This window comes from Aulostomus chinensis, chromosome 14 (genome assembly GCF_037954235.1).
Source record: "Aulostomus chinensis isolate RoL2024-O1b breed Wild chromosome 14, RoL_Achi_v1.0, whole genome shotgun sequence".
Lineage (NCBI taxonomy): Eukaryota > Metazoa > Chordata > Actinopteri > Syngnathiformes > Aulostomidae > Aulostomus > Aulostomus chinensis.
The window spans coordinates 21,043,946-21,070,652 of record NC_141333.1 but is presented as its reverse complement, the minus strand read 5'-3'; the positions used below and the strand labels follow the sequence as shown (position 1 = coordinate 21,070,652).

Sequence of the window (26,707 nt, the reverse complement as noted above, 5' to 3'; positions counted from 1 at the left end):
TCTTCTACCATCAAAGTCCTCAACAGTCGGGCTCCTTCATCCCTGACAGAGCTCCTAGTCCCCTATGATCCAGCTAGAACCCTTCACTCCCAGGATGCAGGGTTCCTGCTGGTTCCTAGAGTTCTAACAGTAGACTGGAGCCAGAGCCTTCAGCTATCAGGCTCCCCTCCTGTGGAACCGTCTCCCAGTTTCAGTCCAGGACCCAGACCCCCTCTCTAGGTTTAAGAGCAGACTAAAGACCTCCTTGTTGATCAGGCTTATAGTCAGGACTGCTTAGGCTGGCCCTTAGACCTGCTGCTATAGGCTCAGACTGCTGGGATCCCCCATGATGCACTGGGCTTCCCTCTCCTCCTCCTGTCCTCAGACGTGTTACTAACTCCTCTTCTTCTCCCCTCATCTCAGATCCTGGTGCTGCTGGAGGAGGCTCCAGACCTGAAGAGGCTCCAGCTGCCACCCGTAGCTCCACCTGCTCTACTAGTAAAGTGTCATGAGAGAACTTTTGTTGGAGTTGGTGCCGTACAAATAAAACTGACTTGACTTTTGCCTGAGGAAGATTTCACAGAGAAGACAAGAATACCGTTGTTCACCAAGAGTGAAAAAGACCTGGACCCACTCTTCTATATCCTCCACTCAGGACACACTCCTCCATGTGAGACCCCTCCCCACTCAAGACCACAGCCTGTAACTGCTGCTCTCACTCACCACATCTCTCAGGCATTGTGTGTGTGTGTGTGTGTGTGTGGTACTTGCAGGGACCTTGGGGGTCTTGCCTCAAGCCACATAATAGCTCCTCCTCCCCAGTGATCCTGCAGTAATAGCAGGCCTGGCAGTAGCTAATGGCAGCATCTCTCTAATGATGTCTCCATTGATCCGGGGCCATGCAGCTATTTAGGGAAAACTGTGGCTTCTCCGCCTCACGTCTGCCCCCCCCTTCTGTGTCTTTACGAGGTGCCATCAGTGGAGCTCCAGCCAGTGTGATGAGTGTGGCCGGGCTGGAGGGGGATCTGGCTTCAGGATGATGAGAATGCCCGCACTAATTGATAGCTGCGTCTCTGGCTTTGGTTTCACAATGAACCCTGCCGGCTTTGTGGTTCGCATCTCAACAACTGACACACTGGAGTTTATTTTTACACTTCTACTAAACCAACAACCAGGCGACGGCTGCTTGTCGTCCATTTCCTCTGCACAAAAGCTCCTGACGGAATCATGTGGTTCCCTTGAGGGAACAGGCCAGCCGGTAACCAGGCCAACCCCTGGGCTCCAGCAAGGCTGACTTTCCTCTCTGTTACCACTTGGGTTGTTGTTGCTTTGTTAAAAATTCAATTCTGGAAGAACTTCACCATCACCAAGAAGAGGTCCAATTGTTCATACAATTTTTAAGTTGAGAGTAGCACACTGGCAGTTTACAGCAGGGAAGAAGAGGAGGGGATGCGATGCTAACAGAGCACATCCATGCATCAGAGACCACCTCCTCAGGTGACACTTGGCTCCAGCATGGAAATGGAAATGATCGTCTCAAAAACACAACAGCATGAACAGCAACATCCCCAATAATATGGACCAATACATCAACAATAATACACATATACATATACATATATATATGTGTGTGTGTGCGTGTGTGTGTTGTGTGTATGTGTGTGTAATCAGCAGTGACTCCTGGTGTTTTAACATGTGTGTTTATCATCCAGGTGAGTCCTCCTGCTTCACGTGTCTTTCACCACCCAGAAAATTGATGATTTTCCCTGCCTCAAGAGCTTCACTGCTTCGACAACAGTGCCACCTTGTGGCTGCATCAGTTACTGCACACACGTTTACACCGATACAAGAGTGACACCTGCAGCCCAGCAGAGGAACAGCAGGACCTTCCTAAATGACACTGAGCTGACTGTTGTTTGCTCACAGCATCGCCAGCAGGCCTGTTTCTCACCTGGATGCCTGACGTGGTGAAGTAGGGGATCTCAAACTTGACACTGATGGGAGCTTTGCCTTCTTTGTCCTCAGCCTCCACACTGGGCAGGCCAAAGTGGGCTCTCATCAGGTATTCTTTCCCACCCTGAAATGACATATTGGCCCTTTTGTCTTTAGGACATCATGGAATGCAGTTCGTATTAATGATGCTGATTATATTGATTAACTGTTGATGGAAGGACAATCACCCGAACACAGCACAGTCTGAAGTCATCATACATGACGGATGTCAGTAAGTGGTGCCTGCATGGAGAGAGAATGCTTGTCAAATCTTGTACAGTGTAAGAAGATCAAAGGAAACCAGGACCGGGGCGTGGCTCGCGCATGGGCTGAGGCAGGAAGGCTTACACACCAGGAGACACCTTGCTCAGGTGTGCCCAATAATCGCACCACACTTCCTGGACACTCACAATACAAAACAAACACAAAGACTTTCACTCCCTTCGGAGACATCGACCACACCATGAGTCTTTGTACAGCTGACGTTTATTAATTCCTATAAAACACACAATCAGCGGACAAAACATTCACAAAGACAACCAAAAGAACACAGCAACACTATAACACACATGAGTACAAACGCTACCAGCCGAAACACACATGCACATAACACCGAGGGGAACGAGGTCCAAGGCTGCGTCCGAACTGCCAAGTAACAGCCTACGTCCTCCTGCTACGACCTAAACACGGCGGCACCATTCAGACACCCTAGAAGATTGGTGGTGAAGCACGACCTCTGCTGGCAGAGCACAGATACCGCAATTAGGTAGACAGCACCAACGAAAGCCCCACCTGCTGGCCTGGCTGTGGTACTGCACTCCACTCTGACACACCTTTCATTCATTCTCTATTATTTAGCACATTAACACACCTTTAGTCATCAACAACGACTATAAATGTTGGTGTTGCATCAGAATGGGAGACTGTTGGTGGCGCAAACTTGGCTTGCGGGTCCACAAGTTTTTAGGGGACGAAGAAGAAGAAGTCCGCGGTGCATTGTGGGCCATAGGTTGCTCTGTAGGATGCACCTGAACCGACCTACAATGTGGGCGTGTTTAGGCTGGACTTGAGGTTGAGAAGTAGGTCGCTACTCACGCCAGTTGTGGTTTCGTACAGCCTACGACCTGCTCTGAGACCTACGATCAGACCTACTTGGCAATTCGGACGCAGCCCAAGTCCTCGGAGCAGCTTCTCTGCAATTCTGACATCCACACGCAAAACAAATACACGCGGGTCCCCGCAGAAAGCAACACCTGTGCCACACTAAAATACGTCCCCGAGCAACAAGGTACTGTATAATTAGGACTGCCCACATAAAATAGAAATACACGAGGAAACTCTGCACATCAAAATATGCACAACAATCATCAACCAAACCACTCGGACCAACTAGGCTTGATAAATAATAAAATTATGACAAAATTAAATGACAAACAATATTTGGCAGTTAAAAAGAATCCAGCAGCCACAAGGGTTCGGGTTAAAGTCACCACAGCTGCCATTTGTGGCTTTGAGCCCTTGACGTCTCTTCTGTACTTGCTGTTATCGTTAAGTCGAGCTCAGACGATGACACCAGTTTTTTGTAGTTTTATTGTACCCAGTCGATGTTAGGAGCCGTGAGCTATAAATAGCCTGCAGCTTTGTTTCCTGTATTGAGTTCAGCGGTGGAAGCTTTAATACCAGGTTTGTCTAGATTCTTATTTAATTTTGTTTGAGTTCTATTGCTGTTGTAAATGCTGGTTTGATCACCGTGTATTTTACATAACTGGGGGGCCCGGTGGAGCAGTGGTCCTCACTGTGGCCCCCATCAAGAAGGTTGTGGGTGGAGCCCCAGCTGGAGCACGGGGTCTTTCTGGGTGAGTCTCCATGTTGTCCCTGTTCCTGCTGGGTTCTCTCTGGTACTCCAGCTTCCTCCACAGTCCAAAGACATCAAGAGGGACCAGGTTAATCCAGACTCTAAATTGACCGTAGGCGTGGCTGGGAGAGCCAATGGTTGTCTGTCTCTATGTGTTGGCCCTGCCATGGACTGGTGACCTGTCCAGGGGGAAGGCTGCTGCCCAAGATAGATGAATGGAGTCTGGCGAGTCTAAAACCCGCCCCGGGTGAGGAGAGCGACTCCTTGATGTTGTAAATCGACAGCAACCCCGTTGTGACCTGTGACACGTCACTCCTGCTGTGCTGAACAGCAGGAGTTACATTCCATTTGCACAAAAGCTCACTGTGTTCTTGACACTAGAATTTTAGGGTTTTGTTTTGGCTCACTCAAGCTCCATTGACCTTGGCAGTTCTTCTGCGGTCTAAATCTGGTGGTGCAGAGCTCCTGGCTGGAGCGCTGCTGGGTGGACCTACAGAAATGGACATTACTGTTGGTGGCTGCTCGTGTTGTTGTTGTCATGCTGGAGTTGTTGTTTCTTTGCTGTGTTCTGCTGTGCGCTGCGTTTCCTGTGGTGGGAGAACCAAGTGATCTGACATGGATCCAGCAGTGAGGAACAAACTGCGATCACAACTCTTCACAGTATATCACACAGACAACGTACATGGTCCTCATGCTGGGCAGTCGTTGGGTCCAAAAAGGTTTACTTCAGTCAGCAGCTGCATTTCCAGCATCTTTTAAACTAGTCTGAGCTGGATCAGTGGACCTCATGTCTGGATCTGTTGATGTGACTGCATGTCCTCCTCCATCTTCATCCATCTCTCTCTTCTCCTCTGCTCAGGTGGCTCTTGTCCTCCCAGCATTGCACTCAAACTGCTGCTCTGAGAAGATTGGCTCAAATCGAGAGCCGCATCAGCAATAGGAAGCAGATTCAGCAGGCCAAACCTGTCCCCGGTCTATCCTCGCACCTGGCAGTCTCAGCAATAGTGAACTCCCAGTCCCGGGAAGCCCCTGTGTCCCCCCCATCACGGTCCAGCAGTGGGAGGGAGAAACATTTCCTCAAGAGCAAGAGAGCTGCTGCTGAATCTGCAGGAGACCTCGATGTTGGTGTCAGGTTGAGGACTGCTGATGAGTCTTCAGTAAATTTGAGGACAAAGTCAGCGAGCGCAAGAATCAGTGTGAGCAGTGATGACGAGGACATGAGGAAGCTGCTCGGAGACCCACCTGATGGCCGCTCAGCCCCCAGAACAGCTAACAAGGTACACTTGAACCGCGCTGGTTCCCTCATCTACAGGCTGATGGCTGAGTTAGAGCTACGTCCCTCCCAGTGAGCTCGTGCCCCACCATCAGCTGCCCCCCAGAGAGGGTACTGATGCCAGAGGCACATTCTGTTAGAGTTGGAGTCAGAAAACTAGTCTCAGCCTAGAGCTCAGGAAGAGACCAGCACACGCAGACTGAGAGGGTTTGGTTTGTTCCTGTTGGTCCTCAGAGCAAAACACCAAAAAATTAAAACCCTAATGCAGACGCGTCCAGACCCGACAGAAGCAGCTGCTCGTGCTCTGGTGGAGTCTAGTGCAGCCCCCCCCCCCGTAGACACGGAGCTACTGTTCCCCTGAATGCATCCTCCAACCACAGTATTAAGAGAAGTAAAACCCGTCCAGGGTTTTTCCATCGGCCTCCAACTGTTCAGGAGTAGCTTGCTGGTGCTGTCAGCTTCTTCATTCCTGTCAGTTTGGTCACGACTCCAAAGCTTTGCTTCTTCACAGATACCCAGCAGAAGCACTCAGAGGGTCCAGACCACACCTCCAACCACTGCTGTCCATCCCTCAGGGTCCCAGAACCCAGCTCCACCTGGCTCCCCCGCCCCGTCTGTGGTCTGCTCATCCCTCTGTCCTGTCTCCCTCTCTCCTGGGAGTTCACCACGCTCCACCCCCTCCATGTCAGGCCACCAGAAAGTGCTTTCCCTGGACGAGCTCTTCCTCGTGGGGCCTGGCTCCGATGTTCCCCTCAGCGAGACAGACCCAGACTCCTCTGAGTGTGAGTGGAGGTCAAATATAGAGGCGTCAAAGGCACGTGGCTAGATGGGTGTTAGCGGGACCTGCTGTCAAGGGTCAGAAAGACGCTTCAGCCCTAGCATGAATTAATGTTGATGCCTTTTCTGAAGGGTTCTAAAAACAGTCCTCCAGGAAACAGCACCTGGACCAGCACTGGGTCACTCAGGGCTGGTTGCTAGTAATGTCCATGTGATGTTGTCTCACAGTTGACGTCAGGATAAAGACGGTGGACCAGCTTGGATTTACTGAGGGACCAACTGCTGTTGGTGGCACCCCGTTCGAAGTTGAAGACCAGGGGGGACAGAGCTTTCTCGGTGGTAGCCCCTAGGCTGTGGAACTCCTTCCCCTTCCACCTCCGGGCAGCCGAGTCGGTCACAAGTCCCACCTGAAGACCTACCTCTTCTCTCTTGCCTTCGGTTTGGTGCCAGTGTACACAAGTTACTGTTGTTGCTGCCCTCACGACAATTTTATTGATTGCTGTTTTTAGTGATTGTTTTTTATTTTATATTTGACTGTTTAATCAATCAGTGATTTCCTCTTCAGCACTTTGGTGCAGCTCAGCTGTTCAGTAAATGTGCTACATAAATAAAGCTGACTTGACTTGACGAGTTGAAGATGAAGGCTGGTAATGTCAGCATTCCTCTCCAGTGTCGGTTGTTAGAGCCGTTTTGTGTGTTACCCATAAGGTGGCAAATAATTGAGATTTGCTGGATTTATCCTGATGTTGTATATTTGAGGTTACAAGAATGCTAATTGGTTAATAACAACAGCTCTCTTCTTATTGGCTGAGACATGCATCATGTATGCATGTCAGTTATACGATGGAGGCGAGGAGAGCACACTAGTTTTTGACCGTGTTCATTGCCTAATTTTGGACTGCTACACAGTAACTTGAAGAAAGTTTTCAATAAACCCTCGTGACTAAGAAGAACTGTGGAGTTTTTGTGGCTTAAGACACGCGTCAACTACATCCTTGCGCTCCAGAGTTGTAGTGTCCTCCACCCTGCACATTTTTGGAACTGTCACTACCACTACTTGTTGCACTTTGTAGTTTGGCCTTGGTGTCTCGCAGTCTCTCTGTGTTTCCACAGATCCACCAGAGCCCCAACCGCCGCCTGCATCACCCCCCCCCCCTTTATTCCCTACTATTACACCGGCCTGCGCTCCCCTTCCATGAACCAGCCTACCATCCAGTCCCCCATCAAGCTGGCTTGCTCTCCCTGCCTCCCCTCCCATGAACCAGTCTACCATCCAGTCCCCCATCAAGCTGGCTTGCTCTCCCTGCCTCCCCTCCCATGAACCAGTCTTCCATCCAGTCCCCCATCAAGCTGGCTTGCTCTCCCTGCCTCCCCTCCCATGAACCAGTCTACCATCCAGTCCCCCATCAAGCTGGCTTGCTCTCCCTGCCTCCCCTCCCATGAACCAGTCTACCATCCAGTCCCCCATCAAGCTGGCTTGCTCTCCCTGCCTCCCCTCCCATGAACCAGTCTGCCATCCAGTCCCCCATCAAGCTGGCTTGCTCTCCCTGCCTCCCCTCCCATGAACCAGTCTACCATCCAGTCCCCCATCAAGCTGGCTTGCTCTCCCTGCCTCCCCTCCCATGAACCAGTCTACCATCCAGTCCCCCATCAAGCTGGCTTGCTCTCCCTGCCTCCCCTCCCATGAACCAGTCTACCATCCAGTCCCCCATCAAGCTGGCTTGCTCTCCCTGCCTCCCCTCCCATGAACCAGTCTGCCATCCAGTCCCCCATCAAGCTGGCTTGCTCTCCCTGCCTCCCCTCCCATGAACCAGTCTACCATCCAGTCCCCCATCAAGCTGGCTTGCTCTCCCTGCCTCCCCTCCCATGAACCAGTCTACCATCCAGTCACCCATCAAGCTGGCTTGCTCTCCCTGCCTCCCCTCCCATGAACAAGTCTGCCATCCAGTCCCCCATCAAGCTGGCTTGCTCTCCCTGCCTCCCCTACCAGAAGTTTCCTTCTTCAGCTGTTATTAACATGTCCGTGTTTCCTACATTTTGTGTTATAAACTGTTTTCTTGTCTGTAACAACATCTACTGCACGTCTGTCCCTCCTGGTGAGGGATCCTCCTCCCCTCCTCACCCTGAGGTTTCTCAGATTTTTCCCTGTTAAAAGGGTTTTCTATGGAGTTTCTCCTCAGTCGATGTGAGGCTCTGAGGGCAAAGAAAAATTGGCAGAACAGCAGCTCTCAGAACTGATGGATAGTCTTAAAAGTGAGAAAACTGTTGGTTTTGACTCAGGTGGCCACGGCCATGAATCCAACTCCCAAAAATCAAATACTAGACAGGAGAAATTCAGAAGTGTGATGATGTCATCAGGTATAAAGCCTGCAGCTGCTTCACTCACAGAATTTAACTTGGCCTCCTGTTTCATTGATTATTTGTTTCACCCAATTTAGTGTTCAGTCAACCTGCTTACTATCTGCTTTTTACATTTATTTATTTCTCTTCTTTTCCCAGGTCGGGGCGACTACGGTGGAATAGCCACAGCAGGTTGGGAAGTCAGGGCTTGGGAAGCGACCACCAACCTTCTTCTTGGGTGTTCCCCATCATGGCGGAGGGTTGTGAGCAAGCACACTGCTTTGAGACATTTGTGGGTGCTTTATATGTGCTGAATGAGCAACAGTTATTTTACAGTTTACTTCATACACGTGTTAAAAAAAGAGAAGAGGAAACATTTTAAAATAGGCAACCTGTTTATGAGGAAGCATGGCAGAGTGAATCCAGCAGCACTGGGTGGAACATGTAACCAGTAACACTGAGCTCAGTGGTCAGCCCAATTATCCGGGTCAAAATAACCCCGTGTGTGTTCCGCCCAATACTGACCCTGCAGCTGTTAGAAACGACCCCAAACTGGGTTGTTTTGAACTCAGCATTTCTTCATGAGAATGCAAACATGTGACCAATCAGACAAAGCCTCAGCAGATCAGCTGGCCTGGCGTTGATCAAGCTGGCTCTGGAATTACATCATTACAATAGTATTTAAGAGTTTAGTCTGAAAGCACGTGAAACCTGCTAGTTGTTGGTGCTGCTAGAATGTTCCACTTGGCCCATGCAAGCCATGGACACTAGTAACATCCAGTAATATCCCACAATGCACTGGAAGCACCAGCAGCAAACAATGGAGGACAGCTCCCTGCACAGCTCAGGGGGAAGTTCAACATCCCTAGAAATGAAGATCTGCTTGGTTTATTACATCTTGAGCTGTTTCCTTTCTTACTCAACATTTCAACGGTATATTTCAGTGCAGTTTAGTCCCACGACAAAAGGAAACCGTGCTCGACAAAGACTGTTAGCAGTCATTTGAGCTGCGATGAAGGCAGGTTCTGCAGTGCATTGCTGGTTGCCTCAAGCTATGTTAAAATCAATACTCTGGGGTACAAGATATTGTGATAAATATAGAAGAAAACACTTTGAAATTACTTTATTTTAAACATTATTTAATTGACATTATTATGTGTCATTTATAACTATAGTGCTAATATTAACATGCAAAGAAACACACTCTACTTTTAGAGTTTGTTAGGTGACATTCTGGTGGTGGCAGGTGGATGAATACACCTGACAAGTCGCCCTGCTGAGCAGGCTACTTTCTATTAGCGCTCTGCTAACTTGAGTATGCTAACCACTACCCTTACAAATAGTTTGGCAGTTCTTCTGTCAATATCTCATCAGACAAAATGGCTAAATTCCAGAATGTGCCAACACGGAAAGTGGAGAATTGTTCTGCACTGCAGCTTTAAATTTTATTATATTTTTGGAGACTATTTTGGTGTAATTTGTTTAATAAATCCTGTTCCAGGCAGTTTTGTCAGTGGGCTTTGGCACAAAAATTTTAGAGGTCTGTGTGTGCAGTAAATCCAAAAAAGCAGAAAATAAAAAAGTACATGTAAGTATTTTTTATTAGACATACTCTTATGATAATATGAACAATGTCAGCAGCAGACTTTTGTAGCAGCATAGCAGGAAGAGAACAAAGAGCTCCAAGAGACACCTTAGGTTATCTTAGCATAAGTATGTCCGTGACATTCCGTGACACTGCCTGCAACGATCTCTGGCAGTCAGCACCTCTCACTAATTACATAAACCTGCTTCATGAGTTATAGCACCATCAACACTGAATGTCTCATACTAAGTTAAAGAAAATCAAAGTCAGATTACAGTGATTATCTCTTCACCAACACAGACCCCCACTACCGCTAGCATAGCACAGCATAGCATATAATGTTCAATATTGTGACGTACCAACAGCTTGGTTAGAGAGAGTGTTTCTGGGAACACATACGTCAGTTCCACTTTCTAGTACTATAAATGATGCCATTACTTGAGGCACAGACATGAAACTCTTAGCACAACAGATGGAAATTCTTGCAAATGTGAAAAACCCAACTGACTTCATGACAAATGAGCCAGTGAGACAAGAACTTACGTCTTTTCAAGCAGCTCTGTCCTCTCTCCTGTCCCAACAGTGCAGTTGGCCTGTTTGCTGTCCAGTTGTGAACAGGCAATCCCATCCTGTCGCTAGACTGCTCTGATGTCATTCAGTAAAATGCAACAGTAAGCAGTGCTAAGCTAACGTTAACCTATGAAGGAGCTACACCAGGGTCACATGACTTCAAGGTCAACACCACTTAGCTTCGGGCTTCTAGAGTTTCATCTGATGACCTTTAATGACCTCCACGACCTCTGTAGGCTCCTCTGGACTCTTGTTAGCAACCCAGGTTTTTAAGACTGACTTTTAAAACCCTGACACTTTTCAACAATAACAGTTAAAAGTCTAAAAAAAATGCTGCATTTATCGACAATTTTATGCCACAGAGCAAAATGTGAAATATCTCAAGTGTGAACCTCAGCTCTTCTTGAGGCCTTTAACCAACAGAACGCCACTCTTCTGATTCTGCCAGACACTGAAAGACTGCACTGCTGGGACTCTGGTCACAGCTGATTCTCACAATGGAAGACAACAGGAACAAGAGTATCAATGACCACACGTTGTTTCTTTGGTCTCAATGTTGACTCTGATTGGACAGGATCGGCGAATGTCTCCAGCTAGTCGCCTCAATACATAGTTCAGAGATTAAGAATCTGAACTTTGGCTTTTGTGTTTTAGTATCGTAAAAGTTACCCACTCTTGAAAATACTGCCATGGTTGATTGGATTTTTTTAGTGTGTGTGTGTGTGTGTGTTCTTGTACTGGTTACACAGTCAAGGAAAAGAATACATACTAACAAAGGGATGACATTTTAGCTGGTCCTCAAGTCTTCAAAGGGCTGAAGTTCATGACCTGGTTTGAGGGTCGGGGTTAGAGGTAGGCTGTGGTGAGAGTTAATGGTAGGGTTATGGCCAGGCATTTAGTTGCGATAGTAAAGGTCAGGTTTAGGGGCAGGAGAATGCATACCAACAAAGGTTCTCACGAAACGGAGTTCCATGGTGTGTGTGTGTGTGTGTGTATACCTGGTTATTATTACCAATGGGGACCTTTCCTTGCATAAACATCAACCTTATCAGGACCTCTAGTCCGCAAAATAAAAAAGAAAACAAAACATAACAAATAGAGAACAGCCTGAACAGCAACAACACAAAAAAGGTGTATCAAGCTGTGAAGGAGCTGACAAGGACAAGACAGACCAGAGCAAGACGGTGAGTGCCTTACAGAACAACAGAAACTCTTAGACAGGTGCCTTCTCTCTACGATACTCTTTTATATCTTCCTGGGGCGAATCATTGTGGATGCCCGGGCAGATCATGATGCTACTGTAAGCATAGGAGGCGGAACAATCACAAACCTCTGTGTTGCGGATGACATTGATGGGTTAACCGGAGAAGAAAATGAACTTTCCAGCCTGGTTGAAGACCTTGACTTCACCTCTCGAGCCTATGGGATGGAAATCAGAGCTGAAGAAACAAAGCTGATGACGAACATCAATGGCATCCGTCAGCCATCAAAGTCAGTGGACAAGCACTTGAAACAGTGACTCGCTTCAAATACCTCCCTGATGAGGGATCCAAAGAAGAAGTTCTTGCCAGATTGGCACAAGCCTAAATGGAAGGGGAAGGACAAAAACACTCGTCGGGGTCAAAGGTGAGACTACTTCGCACACTCGCCATCTCGATCTTCTTGTTAGGCATCCTGTGACCATTAGGACTGTTCAGAAGTGGTCTTAGGAGGCCTACCAGGCACTGCAGGGCTGTTTTGAAGTCACTGAGTGGGACGTACTCTGTGAGCCACATGGAGAGGACATCGACAGACACAAGGGGTGTATCACCGACTACATCAAATTTCTGTGTGGACTCCAATTTTCCAAGAAGGGCTGTGAGATGTTACCCAAACAACAAACCCTGGGTAACAAAGGACATCCAAGCCATCGTGATTGATAAGAAGAGGGCATTCAGAGATGGCAACAGGGAGGAGTTGAGGATCATTCAGGGGGACCTGGAGTTAGAAATCAATCGAAATCACCAAGGAGAACTACAGGAGGAAGTACTGGAGTCCAAACTCCAGACAAACAACATGCGGGAAGTCTGGAGTGGCATGAACACCATCACCGGCTACAGACCTCAGGGCAGCAGGGACGTTGAGGGCAGCATGGACAGGGCCAACGAGCTGAATCTGTTCTTCAATGGATTCAACACAGCGGCACCAGTCAACCCCCATCTGTCCCCGACCAGCACCTTTGGATCTCCTGACCCCCCCCCCCCCTTATCCCCACTTATTGCCCGGTGAGGGTCTCACACCTCCATCTCACACCTTTGCCCATCCACCCACCCCCCATTTCACACCTCAGCCTATAGACCCCACCTCTCCCCCCTCCCCACCAGGACCACCATTGTCCCAGACGGTTGACCAGGTCAGGACTCAGCTGAGAGCCCTCCACTCAGGCAAGGCAGCGGACCCTGACTGTGTCAGGCCTGGGGTGCTCAAAGCCTGCGCCCCCCAGCTGTGTGGAGTTTTACATTGACTCTTCACCCTGAGTCTCAGCCTCCAGAGGGTCCCTGTGATGTGGAAGACGTCATGCTTGGTTCCGGTCCTGAAGACGCCCCATCCCAGGAGCAAGAAGGACTACAGACCAGTAGCTCTGACGTCCCACATCATGAAGACCCTGGAGCGCCTGATTCTGGATCAGCTCAGGCCCATGTTCACCGCATACCTGGACCCCTGGTTCGCCTACCTGGTTCGCCTACCAGCCCCACCTGGGAGTAGATCTACACCATCTACACTCACCCGGGGGGTTGCTCTGTGAGGATCAGGTTTTTGGATCTCTCCAGCACCTTTGACACCATCAGGCCGGCTATGTTGGGTGAGAAGCTGACGGAGATGCAGGTTGAAGCCCCTCTTGTGTCCTGTATTATTGACTACCTGACCAGCAGACCCCAGGATGTGCACCTGCAGAGCTGTGAGTCAGACAGAGTGGTCATTAGCACTGGGGCACCTCAGGGAACGGTTCTCTCTCCCTTCCTCTTCACCCTTTACGACACAGACTTTCATAATCAATCAGAGTCCTGACACCTTCAGAAGTTCTCTGATGACTCGGCCACAGATGAACGTATCAGCAGGGGTGAGGAGACTGAGTACAGGGCTGTGGTGGAAGATTTTGTCTCATGGTGTGAGTTGAACCATCTGCAGCTCAATGTGGCAAAGTCTAAGAAACTGGTGGTGGACCTGAGGAGGACCAAGTCTCCTATGACCCCTGTTTCCATCCAAGGGATCAACGTGGACTCTGTGGACAATAAATATCTTGGAGTCCACATAGACAACAAACTGGACTGGGCTCAGAAAACTGAAGCCATTATAAGAAAAGACAGAGGTGCCTCTACTTCCTGAGGAAGCTCAGGTCCTTCAACATCTGCAGGACCATGCGGAGGATGGTCTACGAGTCTCTGGTTTCTAGTGCGGTTCTGTTTGCTGTGGTGTGCTGGGCAGCAGACTGAGCACTGCAGACGCAAACAGACTCAGTAGGCTCATCCTCAAAGCTGGTGATGTGGTGGGGGTGAAACTGGACTCCTTAGAGGCAGTGACGGAGAGAAGGATGCTTCTGAAACTACGGAGCATCCTGGACAACATCATCCCCCCCCCCCCCATCAGCTCCTGGTCCAACACAGGAGTACATGGACCAACAGGCTCAGACCCCCCACCTCAAAAACCGAGCGCCACCGTCCGTTCTCCCAGTGGCAATAAAACTGTAGAACACATCTCAGTGATTGGACTGTCGACCATCTTCACCACTGTTCTGTCTCCATTCATGTCAGCGACCCTCTGATTGTTCTGATTTTTGCTCCCTGCTCTTTTGCTATTTGTGTGTCGTCTTGTTCTGTCACGATGAGCTGAGCCTGGTTCTCTCTTCATTCCCTGTTTATTGTTGTTGAGTGGAGCTGCTAGGAACAGAACTTCCCTTGGAGAAGAATAAAGGGTTCTGATTCCGATTGCTTGTATGCTTGTGAAACACTGACCCTTACTGCAGAGCTGCAGAGGAGGATAGAGAGCATGAAGATGAGATACTGCAGGAGACTCTTGGGGATCTCCTACACTCAACACATCACAAATGAGGTAGTACGGCATAAGGTCAGCCAAGCAATCGGCACATATGATGACCTGCTTACCATCGTCAAGAAACGGACACTAAGGTGGTACGGCCACATCACCAGATCCTCTGGCCTCGCAAAAACTATCCTGGGGGCGCAGTACAAGGAGGCAGAAGGCGAGGAAGACAAAAGAAAAGATGGGAAGACAACAGAGAATGGACCCACTTCAAACTCCGTGAGGAAATGAGAGCTGCCAAGGACAGAGAGGGGTGGAGACAGCTGGTCGTTTGTGGTGGCCCAACGACCCTCCGGGATAACAGGATACAGTGGGGATCGAATGTTTGGGCACCCCAGGTAAACATTTGTATTATTACATTCTTATAAATTACAGATGAGACATTCTTATAATGTGTCAAAAAAAGTTACATTTTATTTCCATCATTTACACTTTCAAAATAACAGAAAACAAAATAATGGCGTCTGAAAAAGTTTGGGCACCCTGCAGAGTTAATACCTTGTACTGCCCCCTTTGGGAAGCTGAGAGCTCACAGTGCCATGGATTGTTCACAATCAGCGTTTGGAAACACCAGGTGATGTCACTCTCAAAGGCTTTAAATGCCCAGACTCATCTGACCTTGCCCCAACAATCAGCACCATGGGTTCTTCTGAGCAGTTGTCTAGAACACTGAAACTGAAAGTAAGTGACGCTCACAAAGCGGGAGAAGGCTCTAAGAAGATAGCAAAGCCTTTTCAGATGCCAATATCCTCTGTTCGGAATGTAATTAAGAAATGGCAGTCATCAGGAACAGTGGCAGTTAAAGCAAGATCTGGAAGACCAAGAAAAATATCTGACAGAACAGCTCGCAGGATTGTGAGAAAAGCAAGTCAAAACCCACGTCTGACTGCACGATCCCTCCAGAGAGACCTAGAAGACGCTGGAGTTGTGGTACACTATTCCACTATAAAGAGATACTTGTACAAATATGGTCCTCGTGGAAGAGTCAGCAGAAGAAAACCTCTTCTACGTCCTCACCACAAAAATCATCGTTTGAAGTTTGCAAATGAACATATAGACAAGCCTGATGCATTTTGGGAACAAGTTCTGTGGACCGATGAGGTTAAAATAGAACTTTTTGGCTGGAATGAGCAAAGGTCCGTTTGGAGAAGAAAGGGCACAGGATTTAATGAAAAGAACTTCTGTCCAACTGTTAAGCATGGGGTGGATCAATCATGCTTTGGGGTTGTTCTGCAGCCAGTGGCACAGCGAACATTTCACCAGTTGAAGGAAAAATGGATTCAATTAAATTTTGGATGCTAACTTGCTGCCATCTGCAAAAAAGCTGAAGTTGAAGAGAGGGTGGCTTCTACAAATGGATACTGATCCTAAACACACCACAAAATCCACAATGGATTACATCAAGAGGCGTAAACTGAAGGTCTTGCCATGGCCTTCTCAATCTCCTGACCTCAACATAATTGAAAATCTATGGATAGACCTTAACAGAGCAGTGTGTGACGGACAGCCCAGAAATTTCACAGAACTGGAAGACTTTTGTAAGGAAGAATGGCGCAGATACCTCAAACAAGAAGTCAAAGACTCTTGGCTGCCGACAAAAGTTTACGAGCCGTGATCCTTGCCAAAGGGGGCAGTACAAGGTATCAACTCTACAGGTTGCCCAAACTTTTGCAGACGCCATTATTTTGTTTTCTGTTATTTTGAAAGTGTAAATGATGGAAATAAAAGTAACTTTTTTTTTATACATTACAAGAATGTCTCATCTGTAATTTAATGCCTTTTGGAGATGTTTCCATCTTTCGTTGGCTTCTTTATGCACAATAATACAAATGTTTACCTGGGGAAGGAAGGAAGTCCTCATTGGGACCAAAGACCATCCTGATGCAGCACAACCTGTCTACCGATCTATGAGTTAAGGTTAGAGTTGAGGAGTGAATTTAGGCTAGGTTAAAGTTAGGATTAGGATCGGGGCTTGAGTTAGGCTGTCAACAGGAATGGAAGTCAATGGAATGTTCCAGTCAGGATAGCTGTGCAAGCCTGTGTGTGTGTGTGTGTGTGTGTGTGTGTGTGTGTGTGTGTGTGTGTGTGTGTGTGCGCGCGCGCGTGTGTGTAGGGCGGGGGGCATCATCACGTTATGGAGGGTGTGACATCATCCCACGTTGGTCTCTTGTTGTTTTCAGGGTTGAAATTGCAAGACTGCAGATTTGTAGCGTGCTGATGATGGAGGCGACGTCAGGCTGCCCAGCAGCACTACTGCGTTCTCAGCTGGTAGTCTACGAACAAGGAGGACAAACTGATGAAAATGTGTCAACTCGGTGAGTTTTATTGGGCTGAATCTCATAAATGACCTGACGCTCCACTGCTATAAATGTAAAGTCCCTCAAAACTCAATAACCTCCAGAACAACTTCTGAATGAGAGGAACCCTTTGACATTTCTCATGAAAAATCCACAAATTTCTGAGAAAAAGGGGGATGGAAGTTGCGTTTTCTGAGAATCTACATGCATAGACGTGCATGTTTAAACCTCAATGTGGTTATTGAACCGTAAGACAGCATCATCACACATTTGAAATATTAACTTTGAGCTAGCAGGAGAAGGTCACAGTAGCAGGCGGTTGGAGACAAGAGGCTACAGAGAACGAGACCACCGGCCCTCTGCTGTGGATCAGGACTGCATCTGCACACACTACACACAGATGTAACTCCCATGATGTTTCCATGACAAAATCTGTGTGTGCGTGCGCACAGGCGCCTGTGCGTGCACGAATGTGTGAGTGTCCTCACCTCCATTCTGGGTAATGTATCGGACCCACGGAAGAGCCTGGTAGCCGCTCTTCTCTATGATCTTCAGGTAACGGACCTGCACACATATAAGAGGACAGAGGACTTTAGGGACCCTCTCCACCTCTGTGGAACCGGCTCAAGTCATCAATAGTGTGTCTCCATAAGTGACTGTTTCAATCAACTTCCAGAGATGTTTACAAGTGTGTTTGACTTGTGTTGAGCAGAGGTTCATAACTGAACCTGCAGAAAGGTCATCTTGGTTTTGCTGGGGACTCTGAGGAATGTCCTCCACGACTGCTGATTGCGTCATAAGTCATAATTAAGTCTTGTTCACTCAGTTGCAGTGAACCACCCACTAACACTGTCCCTGCAAACAGCGCCGGATGTCGCAGCAGATACACTGCAGCACCAGGAAGTCTCCGGGCTGCTGCGACTGACACAAACACCATCAAAACTACAACAGGAACAAAACAAGAACATGAATGAAGTGGTGAAAGAGGCACAATGAACAACAGAACCCAAAACAGAGCAGAGACCAAGAAGTGGAACCAAAACCAGCAAAGCACCACAGCAAGAACCGAGACACAACGGAAATGTCATCACGTTCACCACAGATGTGAAAGATGACACAGACAGAGTTGGCGTTCAAAGACAAGGGTGAGGAGGAGGACGGGAAGAATCTGTCAAATTCTGGAACCGGTCGGTCCAGGAGTTACAGTGGAGGAGCAACTGTGTTCATGTCCTCCAGCAGCAGAAACAGCTGATATTGGTATCAGTTCCAAATGGACACACACACACACACACACACACACACACAAACAAAAGGGGATTTGCAGGTCCTCTTGCCTGCTTTGACAGTGGTGAGTCTGTCAATACTTGAGCCCTGGGCTCCTGTCTGGTTTCTGGGGTCAGAGGGGATCAGTCCAAGGGAGCGTATGCATCAGTATAACTTCATCCAGCACAGGGTGCTGTAAAACATTTGACCTGTAGGTAAAGGAGGCTAAAGATGTTGTTCAGGAAGCTGAGGACGGTAGTGAGCAGAGTCATCCTCAGTGGACAGTCCCAGCACCACAACACCTGAGGAGCAGCACGCTGGAGTGTTCTGGGCCTCCACCGGCATGGCCAGGTCCTGAGCAATGATTCAGCTCTGTCAACAACAATGGACCTACAGCTTCAAATGTGATCAGAAACATGACTTCTTGTAAGTAAAATATCCAGTATTTGTCTAAAAACAAGAACTTGCTCAAGAGGCCCTCCACCACCAGATCAATTTGCTGCCTCTAAGGTGACAGACTCAGAGGAAGTTGCTGTCCCATGTTAGACAGCAGTCGCCATTATTATCCAGCTGGAACCCTCCCAGGGTGCTGCTGCTGGTTCCTGGAGTCTCTCACAGTAGAACAGGAGGCAGAACCTTCCCTTATCAGGCTCCTCCCCTGTGGAACTAGTTCCATTCTCAGTCTGAGATGCATACCCCCTCTCTGGGTTTAAGAGTAGACCTGGACCCACTCTTCTATATCCTCCACTCAGGACACACTCCTCCATGTGAGACCCCTCCTCACTCAGGACCACAGCCTGCAACTGCTGCTCTCACTCACCACATCTCTCAGGCATTGTGTGTGTGTGTGTGTGTGTGTGTGTGTGTGTGTGTGTGTGTGGTACTTGCAGGGACCTTGGGGGTCTTGCCTCAAGCCACATAATAGCTCCTCCTCCCCAGTGATCCTGCAGTAATAGCAGGCCTGGCAGTAGCTAATGGCAGCATCTCTCTAATGACGTCTCCATTGATCCGGGGCCATGCAGCTATTTAGGGAAAACTGTGGCTTCTCCGCCTCACGTCTGCCCCCCCTTCTGTGTCTTTACGAGGTGCCATCAGTGGAGCTCCAGCCAGTGTGATGAGTGTGGCCGGGCTGGAGGTGGATCTGGCTTCAGGATGATGAGAATGCCCGCACTAATTGATAGCTGCGTCTCTGGCTTTGGTTTCACAATGAACCCTGCTGGCTTTGTGGTTCGCATCTCAACAACTGACACACTGGAGTTTATTTTTACACTTCTACTAAACCAACAACCAGGCGACGGCTGCTTGTCGTCCATTTCCTCTGCACAAAAGCTCCTGACTGAACCATGTGGCTCCCTTGACGGCAGGCCAGCCGGTAACCAGGCCAACCCCTGGGCTCCAGCAAGGCTGACTTTCCTCTCTGTTACCACTTGGGTTGTTGTTCGTGTTTGCCCAACCACTAAGGTTACTTTTCTAAGTTATTAGCAGAAAAAACAGGTTCAATCGCTGTAACTTGCATAGTTCAGCATTCATATTCATATCCCGCATGTATATATTTTGTGTATATCCCTCCATCATCCATCCATCCATCCCTCCCCTCTTCTCCTGTTCAGGGTGGTGGGGGTGGAGCCTATCCCAGCAGCCTTCCCCCTGGACAGGTCACCAGTCCATGGCAGGGCCAACACATAGAGACAGACAACCATTGGCTCTCCCAGCCACGCCTACGGTCAATTTAGAGTCTGGATTAACCTGGTCCCCTCTTGATGTCTTTGGACTGTGGAGGAAGCTGGAGTACCAGAGAGAACCCAGCAGGAACAGGGAGAACATGGAGACTCACCCAGAAAGACCCCGTGCTCTTTTGTGTATATACTGAGTGTATATACAATGTGTACATTAAGTGTGTGTATATATACACACATACACATACACACATGTATACAGTGGGGCAATAAGTATTTGGTAGCCACCGATTCTGCAAGTTGTCCCCCTTCAAAAGATGAGAGGTCTGAAATTTTCATCATTGGTCCACTTCAACTGTGAGAGACTGAATGTAAAAAGAAATCAGGAAATCACTTTTATGATTCAGGCTTTGGGACTGCTTTTCTGCAAAGGAGACAAGACGACTGATCCGTGTTAAGGAACGGATGAATGGAGCCATGGATCCTTCCTTCCACCAGTGAGACCACTGAGGATGAAACGTGGCTGGATCTTCCAGCATGACAATGATCCTAAACACACCGCCCGGCAACGAAGGAGTGGCTTCGTAAAAAAGCATTTCAAGGTTCTGGAGTGGCCCGGCCAGTCCAACAGAGACTCTGGAGGGAGTTGAAAGTGGGTGTTGCCCAGCGACAGCCCCAAAACATCCCAGCCCCTGAGAGGATCTGCATGGAGGAACGGGCCAAACTCGCAGCTACAGTGAGCAGACCTGGTGAGGACCTACAGGACACGTCTGTCACTGCCAACCTGGGTCACATGACCAAGTACTGAGGGGAACCTTTATTGATCAAATACTTAGTTTCTGCTCCATACAAATAAATTCCTTGAAAATCATACAATGTGATTTCCTGGATGTTTTTTGTTGTTGTTTTTTTACATTCAGTCTCTCACAGTTGAAGTGGACCAATGATGAACATCACAGACCTCTCATCTTTTGAAGGGGGACAACTTGCACAATCAGTGGCAGCCAAATACATTTTTCCCCACTATATATATATATATATATATATATATATATATATATATGAATACCCCTATCCCCCTTGTAGAGTGGCTCTGTGTCCTCCTCTAGACCAGAAGCTCGAGGGTTCTACTCAGTATCTTAACCGTTCCTAGGACTGTGCTCTTCTGGACTGAGGTTTCAAGTGTTGGTCCTGGAACCTGCTGGAGTCACACTCCCAGTTTGGGGTCACCACAAGACCCACGTCAGCCTTGACCTTCGTCCTGGACGGTGGCTCTGATGCTCACGAGTCCTCGTCCTCCCTCTTTCTGCTTAGTGTACAGCCTCAGGATGCTGGACTCAGGGTGAAACCCTCCATGCATGGTGAGGAGCTGTCTGGTCTGGATGTCTGTGGCTCCCATCTCCTCCTTTGGCCAGCTTCTGATCCCAGCAGGTATCTGATGACCATCAGCACACACATGTTGATGGCTCAGACCTTGTTCCTACCATTCAGCTGACTCCTCAGTACTTGTCTTACTCTCTGGAGGTATTTGGTAGTGGTTGACTTCCTTGCTGCCTCCATGTGTTTTCCATCAGCCTGTGGGGTCCCAAGGTACCTGTAGCTGCTCTAGATGTCACCTTTATTCCCTTCTGGTAGGTCGACCCCTTCATCTCTGATCATCTTGCCTCTGCTTGATACCATCCGGCCACATTTGTCCAATCTGAATGACATCCTGATGTCGTTGCAGTAGATCCTGGTGGTGTGGATCAGTGAGTCAGTTTCTCGTTCATTCCTGGCATACAGCTTGGTGTCATCCCTGTAGAGCAGGTGGCTGATTGTTGCCCCGCTTCAGAACCGGTATTCATAACCACTCTTGGTGATGATCTGACCTATACAGAACAGTACCGGTGACAGTGTGTCTCCTTGGTTTAGGCCACACTTGATGTTAACTTGGGCTGTTGGCTTTGACTTGGCCTCCAGGTTCGTCTTCCACATCCTCATGGAGTTCCTGACAAAGGCTTTAAGTTTACTTTTGATGTTGTACAGTTCCATACGTTCTAGTGTCCATGTGTGTGGCACTGAGTCGTAGGCTTTCTTGTAATCAATCCAGGCGGTGCACAGGCTGGTGTGTCTGCTCTTCCAGTCTGGGGCGACTGCTCTGTCAACCAGTAGCCGGTCGGGTGTTCGTGCCAATTCCTTTCCAAGCCCCCGTATACATACATAGACACACATACATAGACACACATACATATATACACACACATATACATACATACATATATACACATACATAGACACACACACACATATATACACACACACACGTGTGTGGATGATAAACATGTGTGTTTATCATCCAGGTGAGTCCTCCTGCTTCACGCGTCTTTCACCACCCAGAAAATTGATGATTTTCCCTGCCTCAAGATCTTCACTGCTTCGACAACAGTGCCACCTTGTGGCTGCATCAGTTACTGCACACACGTTTACACCGATACAAGAGTGACACCTGCAGCCCAGCAGAGGAACAGCAGGACCTTCCTAAATGACACTGAGCTGACTGTAGTTTGCTCAGAGCATCGCTAGCAGGCCTGTTTCTCACCTGGATGCCTGACGTGGTGAAGTAGGGGATCTCAAACTTGACACTGATGGGAGCTTTGCCTTCTTTGTCCTCAGCCTCCACACTGGGCAGGCCAAAGTGGGCTCTCATCAGGTATTCTTTCCCACCCTGAAATTGACCCAGACACCATGAAGATGGGTTCAGAGTGTTCTTCACATGAATTAGAACAACGTTTAACACAAGACATATTGGCCTTTTTGTCTTTGAAACATCAGGGAATACAGTTCATGTCAATCATGCTGATTATATGGATTAATTGTTGAAGGTCACTGCACCTACAGGAAAGGACTTGATGGACCAGACGATCTCACTGTTCTCTGGGATCCACTTGACGTTGCCCACTGTGGTCTTAAATTTGGGTGAGTCAGCATCAGTGGGGACGGGGATGTGGATCTCCACATTATTAGCCGTGGACCTCCTCTTGAACTGACTCTTGGCCTGTTGGACAGGAGACGCAGGTCGAGCCAAAATGCTATCATATGTGCTGTGTGTGTTCTTCGTGAAGACGAGGGATGGTAGCTACCTTGATCATGTACTCTATTCTGCTGTGGGTGTGTTTCTCAATGACTGACTCGATCCAGATCAGCGGTTTGACCTGACAACACAGCAGTCATGGTGGATAACGAGCAAAAAACACGTGTGTATGTGCAGTCGATGTATGTGCTGACATACATGTGTGTTGAGGCGGTAGGACATCAGCTCAAACTCCCCATCAGGAGGGATGAAGGAGATGGTTCGGTCATTTTCAAAGCGGGACAAACGGACACACTGGTGGAACTTGACGTCCTCCAGTTCCACCGACTTACTCTTTCCTCCTGGGGACATGAAGGAACACTGACAATCCGACGGCAGCGTTCCTTCCTTTGGAAAGATTTCCAGAATTTTTTTCAGCAGCTTATATACTCACGCCCGGTGTTCTCAAACAGAACTTTGTCGTTGAGGCCCAGTCTCAGCTCAGGCATCCCAGACAGGAACACTCGCATCTTGATGGAGCCAACGATCTCACTGCACAGAACATTTCCATTGGCACTCACCTGAAGCACAGACAGTGAATGTAATCTACCTGAGCCCCCTTCACTCAGGACATGGCTGCTGCTGCTGGGGATATGAGGGGACCAGTTTAACACCGCAGAACCAGTACAAACCCAGAGCAGGGTCAATCGTCCTTAGTGGCCCTACAGAGGAGCTATGGTTACAAAGGTAGAAGCATGTAGAGGCATACGCACCAGCAGGTTGACTGATTCTATGACATCCAGGAAGACTTCATTCTTCCTGTATTTGATGCCCTCTGACCTCCAGGACACAGCATTGGTGACAGTGGCCGGAGGGCGCGGGGCCCCCGTGTCCAGCTTGTGGCCCTCCTGAGTGATGTACCTGCCACAGGAGAAAGCAGGTTATGACCTGAGAGGACTTAGGTTGGGGATGGAAGTAGGTGTAGTGACAGTGTCAGAGGTCTTACTCCTGCAGGATCTTGCTGTCAGTGGTCTGAGGGTAGCCAAAGTCCATCAGCTCATCCAGCAGCTCATAGATGATGACAAAGTTGTCTCTGATGCTCTCCTCCTCCAGCTCCTTGAAATACTCTGAAAAGACCTGACGGCCGAGTTCACAGTGACATGACGGGGCACGTTACCACCAACCGACCACCACCGCTTCAGTTGAAGCTCACGGACGATCACACGTGTTCCCACCATGGGTGTGTCTGCAGACACAAGCTTACCTGGATGATTTTATAGAGAAAAGAGAAAACTAGAGAGACACAGGCGTTCTTCTTCGATGTTGCCACAACTGGTGACTCACAGGTCAAGGTGAATACTGGCTACAAACACGGGAAGACAACATCTGCTGCTCTGGTGTCACTGATGCTTCAGTGAAATTCCTCAGGTGTGTAAACGTTGGAACCTAAATTTTTGGTGTTTTGGATGATTTTACATTGAAGAGTGCAAGGGTTTCAGGGCCATATGAGGATGAAGGATACGGTAGAGGTTGTTGTGTTTGATCCACATGAAGCGGACCCCGCCGTGAGCCAGGATGGGTGACAGGTTGCCCTCCTCCTCCTTGTCCATCAAGATGGGCATGAAGTGTTCGATCTCGGACATGTCCACGTCTCCACGGTAGTTGCGGCAAATCAGCACCTGGAACACACGAGGACTGTGGTGGGGTTGTGATGCCAGCAGCCTTCATCTACTGTGACCTGCTAAGACTCCAGCCGGGCTGCTTGCTGACTCTCCAGAATACCAACACCACACCAATTCAAGAAAGCGTCTTCAGCGCCTTTCCCACTGGCTCAAAACCCCACTAACCTCTGGCTGTTGCCTGCTATAGGAACTGGTTTCATCCGCATGCACTCCCAGTTCACGTGACCTGGCAGCAGACAAACTCAACGCGTCTGCCCATCATGAGCCCCATGCTGCTTTTTATCAACCAGAGTAGAAGAGAAGAATTTATTAGACTTACACACACGAAGAGCTAGATAAACTAGTTAGCGCAACACAATGGCTGGTAGTGGGTGGGAAGTGTTAGCATCAGCTAGCTCAGGTCCAGGCTAGTTAGCTTAGCCCAATGGCTGGTAGTGGGTGGGAAGTGTTAGCATCAGCTAGCTCAGGTCCAGGCTAGTTAGCTTAGCCCAATGGCTGGTAGTGGGTGGGAAGTGTTAGCATCAGCTAGCTCAGGTCCAGGCTAGTTAGCTTAGTCCAATGGCTGGTAGTGGGTGGGAAGTGTTAGCATCAGCTAACTCAGGTCCAGGCTGCTTGTTAGCTCAGTCCAATGGCTGGTAGTGAGTGGGAAGTGCTGCGTCAAATCACTGTGCCCAGTCAGGAAAGAAGTTCTGGCTACGTGTCTGATTCTACTATTAAAATATCTTCTAACTTCAAATTATTTCATAGCAACTCTGAAACAAAACTGGAGTTCTCCCTAGAGAAGGACCTCGGTTCTCTCCTCTGGCTATGGGGACGATTGTATTTTCCGGCGAGTTCCTTCACTATCCAGCAAACTCATGAAATCCCTGACCTTAATACATGTTTGATGACTCAAACTCAAATATTCAGTTTCCGTGTCATTTTTGTTGATGTCCCATCCTGAATTCTGTGAGCCTCTGTGCTACAGCGTCCAGCTAATATCTTGCAGCTCTACTCTTCAACCTGACTTCCTCCTCTCAGGTGTGTTCAATATCCACACCTCCACTCCACATCGTGAACAACAGCAGTGTAACTACCGGGACGACTGATCGTGGCGGCGGGCCAGGATCCCACCCCCAGTATCAAAACCACAATGATTCACAAGGTTCATTACACCGGTGTTACCTGCTCTGGCGTCAGTCAGGTAGAAGGGTTTAGTAACTCTTAGATTATACATGCGGATGGATTTAAACTGCTTGACCCAATGACCAAAGGCAGGTGACTCACAGGACTCTATAAGTACTCTGCTGCAATACTGCAGTATCAAGTAAAATGAGCCATAACGCAGTTCTTTACACATCCTGTACAGAGGTGAGAGCTTCACCCTCGAACACCTTTCTGAACCGACCAGAGTTTTGAAACATCACAGGAGAAAACAACCTCATGTTTACGTGGCAACACGTAGGGGAGACCAACACTTTTATTTTGCAGTAAAATCATTTGTTAAAAAAAAAAAAACCTGTCTCATTTTACCCGGTTCTCCCCTACAAGAAATCACGGCAGCCATGCAACCCGTGTGAGTGAGTGAGTGAAAGAGAGAGAGAGAGAGAGAGAGAGAGAGAGAGAGAGAGAGAGAGAGACCGCAGCAGCATCCTCTTTTCCGGGGCAGGTCCAGGTCCAGCTGCCCGCTTCGGTTCTACCTCTTATGGTCTCTCTCTCCCGCACGGCCCGTGCTACCGTGTACCGCTCACCCACCTTCCCCTTCAGGTCCAGCACGTACACCGCGCTGGCCGACATGGCTCTCGGTCCCCAAGGCTACAGCAGGAATGGGCACCGGCAGCAGCGCATCCGGCCCGGATTGATCACCTGCGCCGCGTTGAGTACCAACTACTATTGAATCAGGAAGTTCAATCCTCCGGTGTTCCGCCGAACGAATCCCTTCCGGCCCACTTTCACAATAAAAGCGGGACGGACAGAGTCCAGGTAGGTCCTGCGACCCTCGTGCCGGGGTCCATGATGGGGGTCAAAACGAGGACCGATTAATTAGGCCTTTATTTAACCTGCTTCTCCTCTGTCACGTTTAACCTGTGAACGGTCAACCATCAGGTCATTGTCACATGACCTCAGACTCACTTTTACAGAACATCAGATTTAATAAACCTGATCAGTTCATTCTGTTCCAGGCTGATAGTCCTGGTCACCTTCAGGAATGAGCTCGACTGGACAGGGAAACTCCGCTGGTCAACTGGGTGATGAAAACACTTGATAAACTCCAGCAATTATCAGGTTGGAGCAGACACTCCTGACTCC

The 26,707-nt window shown here is 48.6% G+C and overlaps 3 protein-coding genes across 7 annotated transcripts in view; 1 reads left to right on the top strand and 2 right to left on the bottom strand.

Moving 5' to 3' along the window:
- LOC147250126 (AP-1 complex subunit mu-1-like) overlaps nucleotides 1-13,976 on the bottom strand; it is a 32,806-nt gene extending 18,830 nt beyond the window's left edge. For 2 of the 5 annotated variants that reach the window (XM_086225035.1, XM_086225033.1), the window contains exons 1-3: nucleotides 3,124-3,197; nucleotides 2,160-2,214; nucleotides 1,931-2,056 (exon numbers count right to left, since the gene is read on the bottom strand). In XM_086225035.1, coding sequence (XP_086081161.1) covers nucleotides 1,931-2,056; nucleotides 2,160-2,214; nucleotides 3,124-3,179 — 237 coding nt within the window. In that variant the 5' untranslated portion in view covers nucleotides 3,180-3,197. Of the gene's footprint in view, nucleotides 1-1,930; nucleotides 2,057-2,159; nucleotides 2,215-3,123; nucleotides 3,198-9,695; nucleotides 11,429-11,701; nucleotides 12,568-13,137 lie in introns of those variants that run through there. The other 3 variants (XM_086225036.1, XR_015119323.1, XR_015119322.1) reach the window with 3 other exon arrangements.
- On the top strand, nucleotides 4,680-6,616 carry LOC147250127 (uncharacterized). The gene is made up of 3 exons (XM_086225037.1): nucleotides 4,680-5,103; nucleotides 5,611-5,881; nucleotides 6,105-6,616. The coding sequence occupies exons 1-3, from the start codon at nucleotides 5,044-5,046 to the stop codon at nucleotides 6,224-6,226; spliced, it is 453 nt and encodes a 150-aa protein (XP_086081163.1). The 5' UTR covers nucleotides 4,680-5,043; the 3' UTR covers nucleotides 6,227-6,616.
- A 70-nt stretch (nucleotides 13,977-14,046) lies between the features above and the next one.
- Nucleotides 14,047-26,456, bottom strand: LOC147250125 (AP-1 complex subunit mu-1-like). Its single transcript, XM_086223331.1, has 12 exons — nucleotides 26,153-26,456; nucleotides 24,259-24,415; nucleotides 24,001-24,068; nucleotides 23,743-23,873; nucleotides 23,510-23,657; nucleotides 23,191-23,317; nucleotides 22,956-23,098; nucleotides 22,807-22,878; nucleotides 22,563-22,721; nucleotides 22,266-22,391; nucleotides 17,237-17,312; nucleotides 14,047-16,724 (listed from the first exon to the last, which is right to left on the bottom strand). Exons 1-12 carry the CDS (start codon nucleotides 26,192-26,194, stop codon nucleotides 16,702-16,704), a joined length of 1,272 nt encoding a protein of 423 aa, XP_086079457.1. The 5' UTR covers nucleotides 26,195-26,456; the 3' UTR covers nucleotides 14,047-16,701.
- Nucleotides 26,457-26,707: the final 251 nt, after the last annotated feature.

Bases quoted from the DNA above. Each gene is read 5' to 3' on its own strand.
- LOC147250127 (XM_086225037.1), top strand. From the start codon at position 5,044: ATGAGGAAGCTGCTCGGAGACCCACCTGATGGCCGCTCAGCCCCCAGA. The intron at 5,104-5,610 runs GTACACTTGAAC...GCTTCTTCACAG, and splicing joins CCCCCAGAACAGCTAACAAG to ATACCCAGCAGAAGCACTCA. The intron at 5,882-6,104 runs GTGAGTGGAGGT...GTTGTCTCACAG, and splicing joins AGACCCAGACTCCTCTGAGT to TTGACGTCAGGATAAAGACG.
- LOC147250125 (XM_086223331.1), bottom strand. From the start codon at position 26,194: ATGTCGGCCAGCGCGGTGTACGTGCTGGACCTGAAGGGGAAG. The intron at 24,416-26,152 runs GTGGGTGAGCGG...CGTGTGTTCCAG, and splicing joins TGCTGGACCTGAAGGGGAAG to GTGCTGATTTGCCGCAACTA. The intron at 23,874-24,000 runs GTAAGCTTGTGT...CTCGGCCGTCAG, and splicing joins TTCTCTATAAAATCATCCAG to GTCTTTTCAGAGTATTTCAA.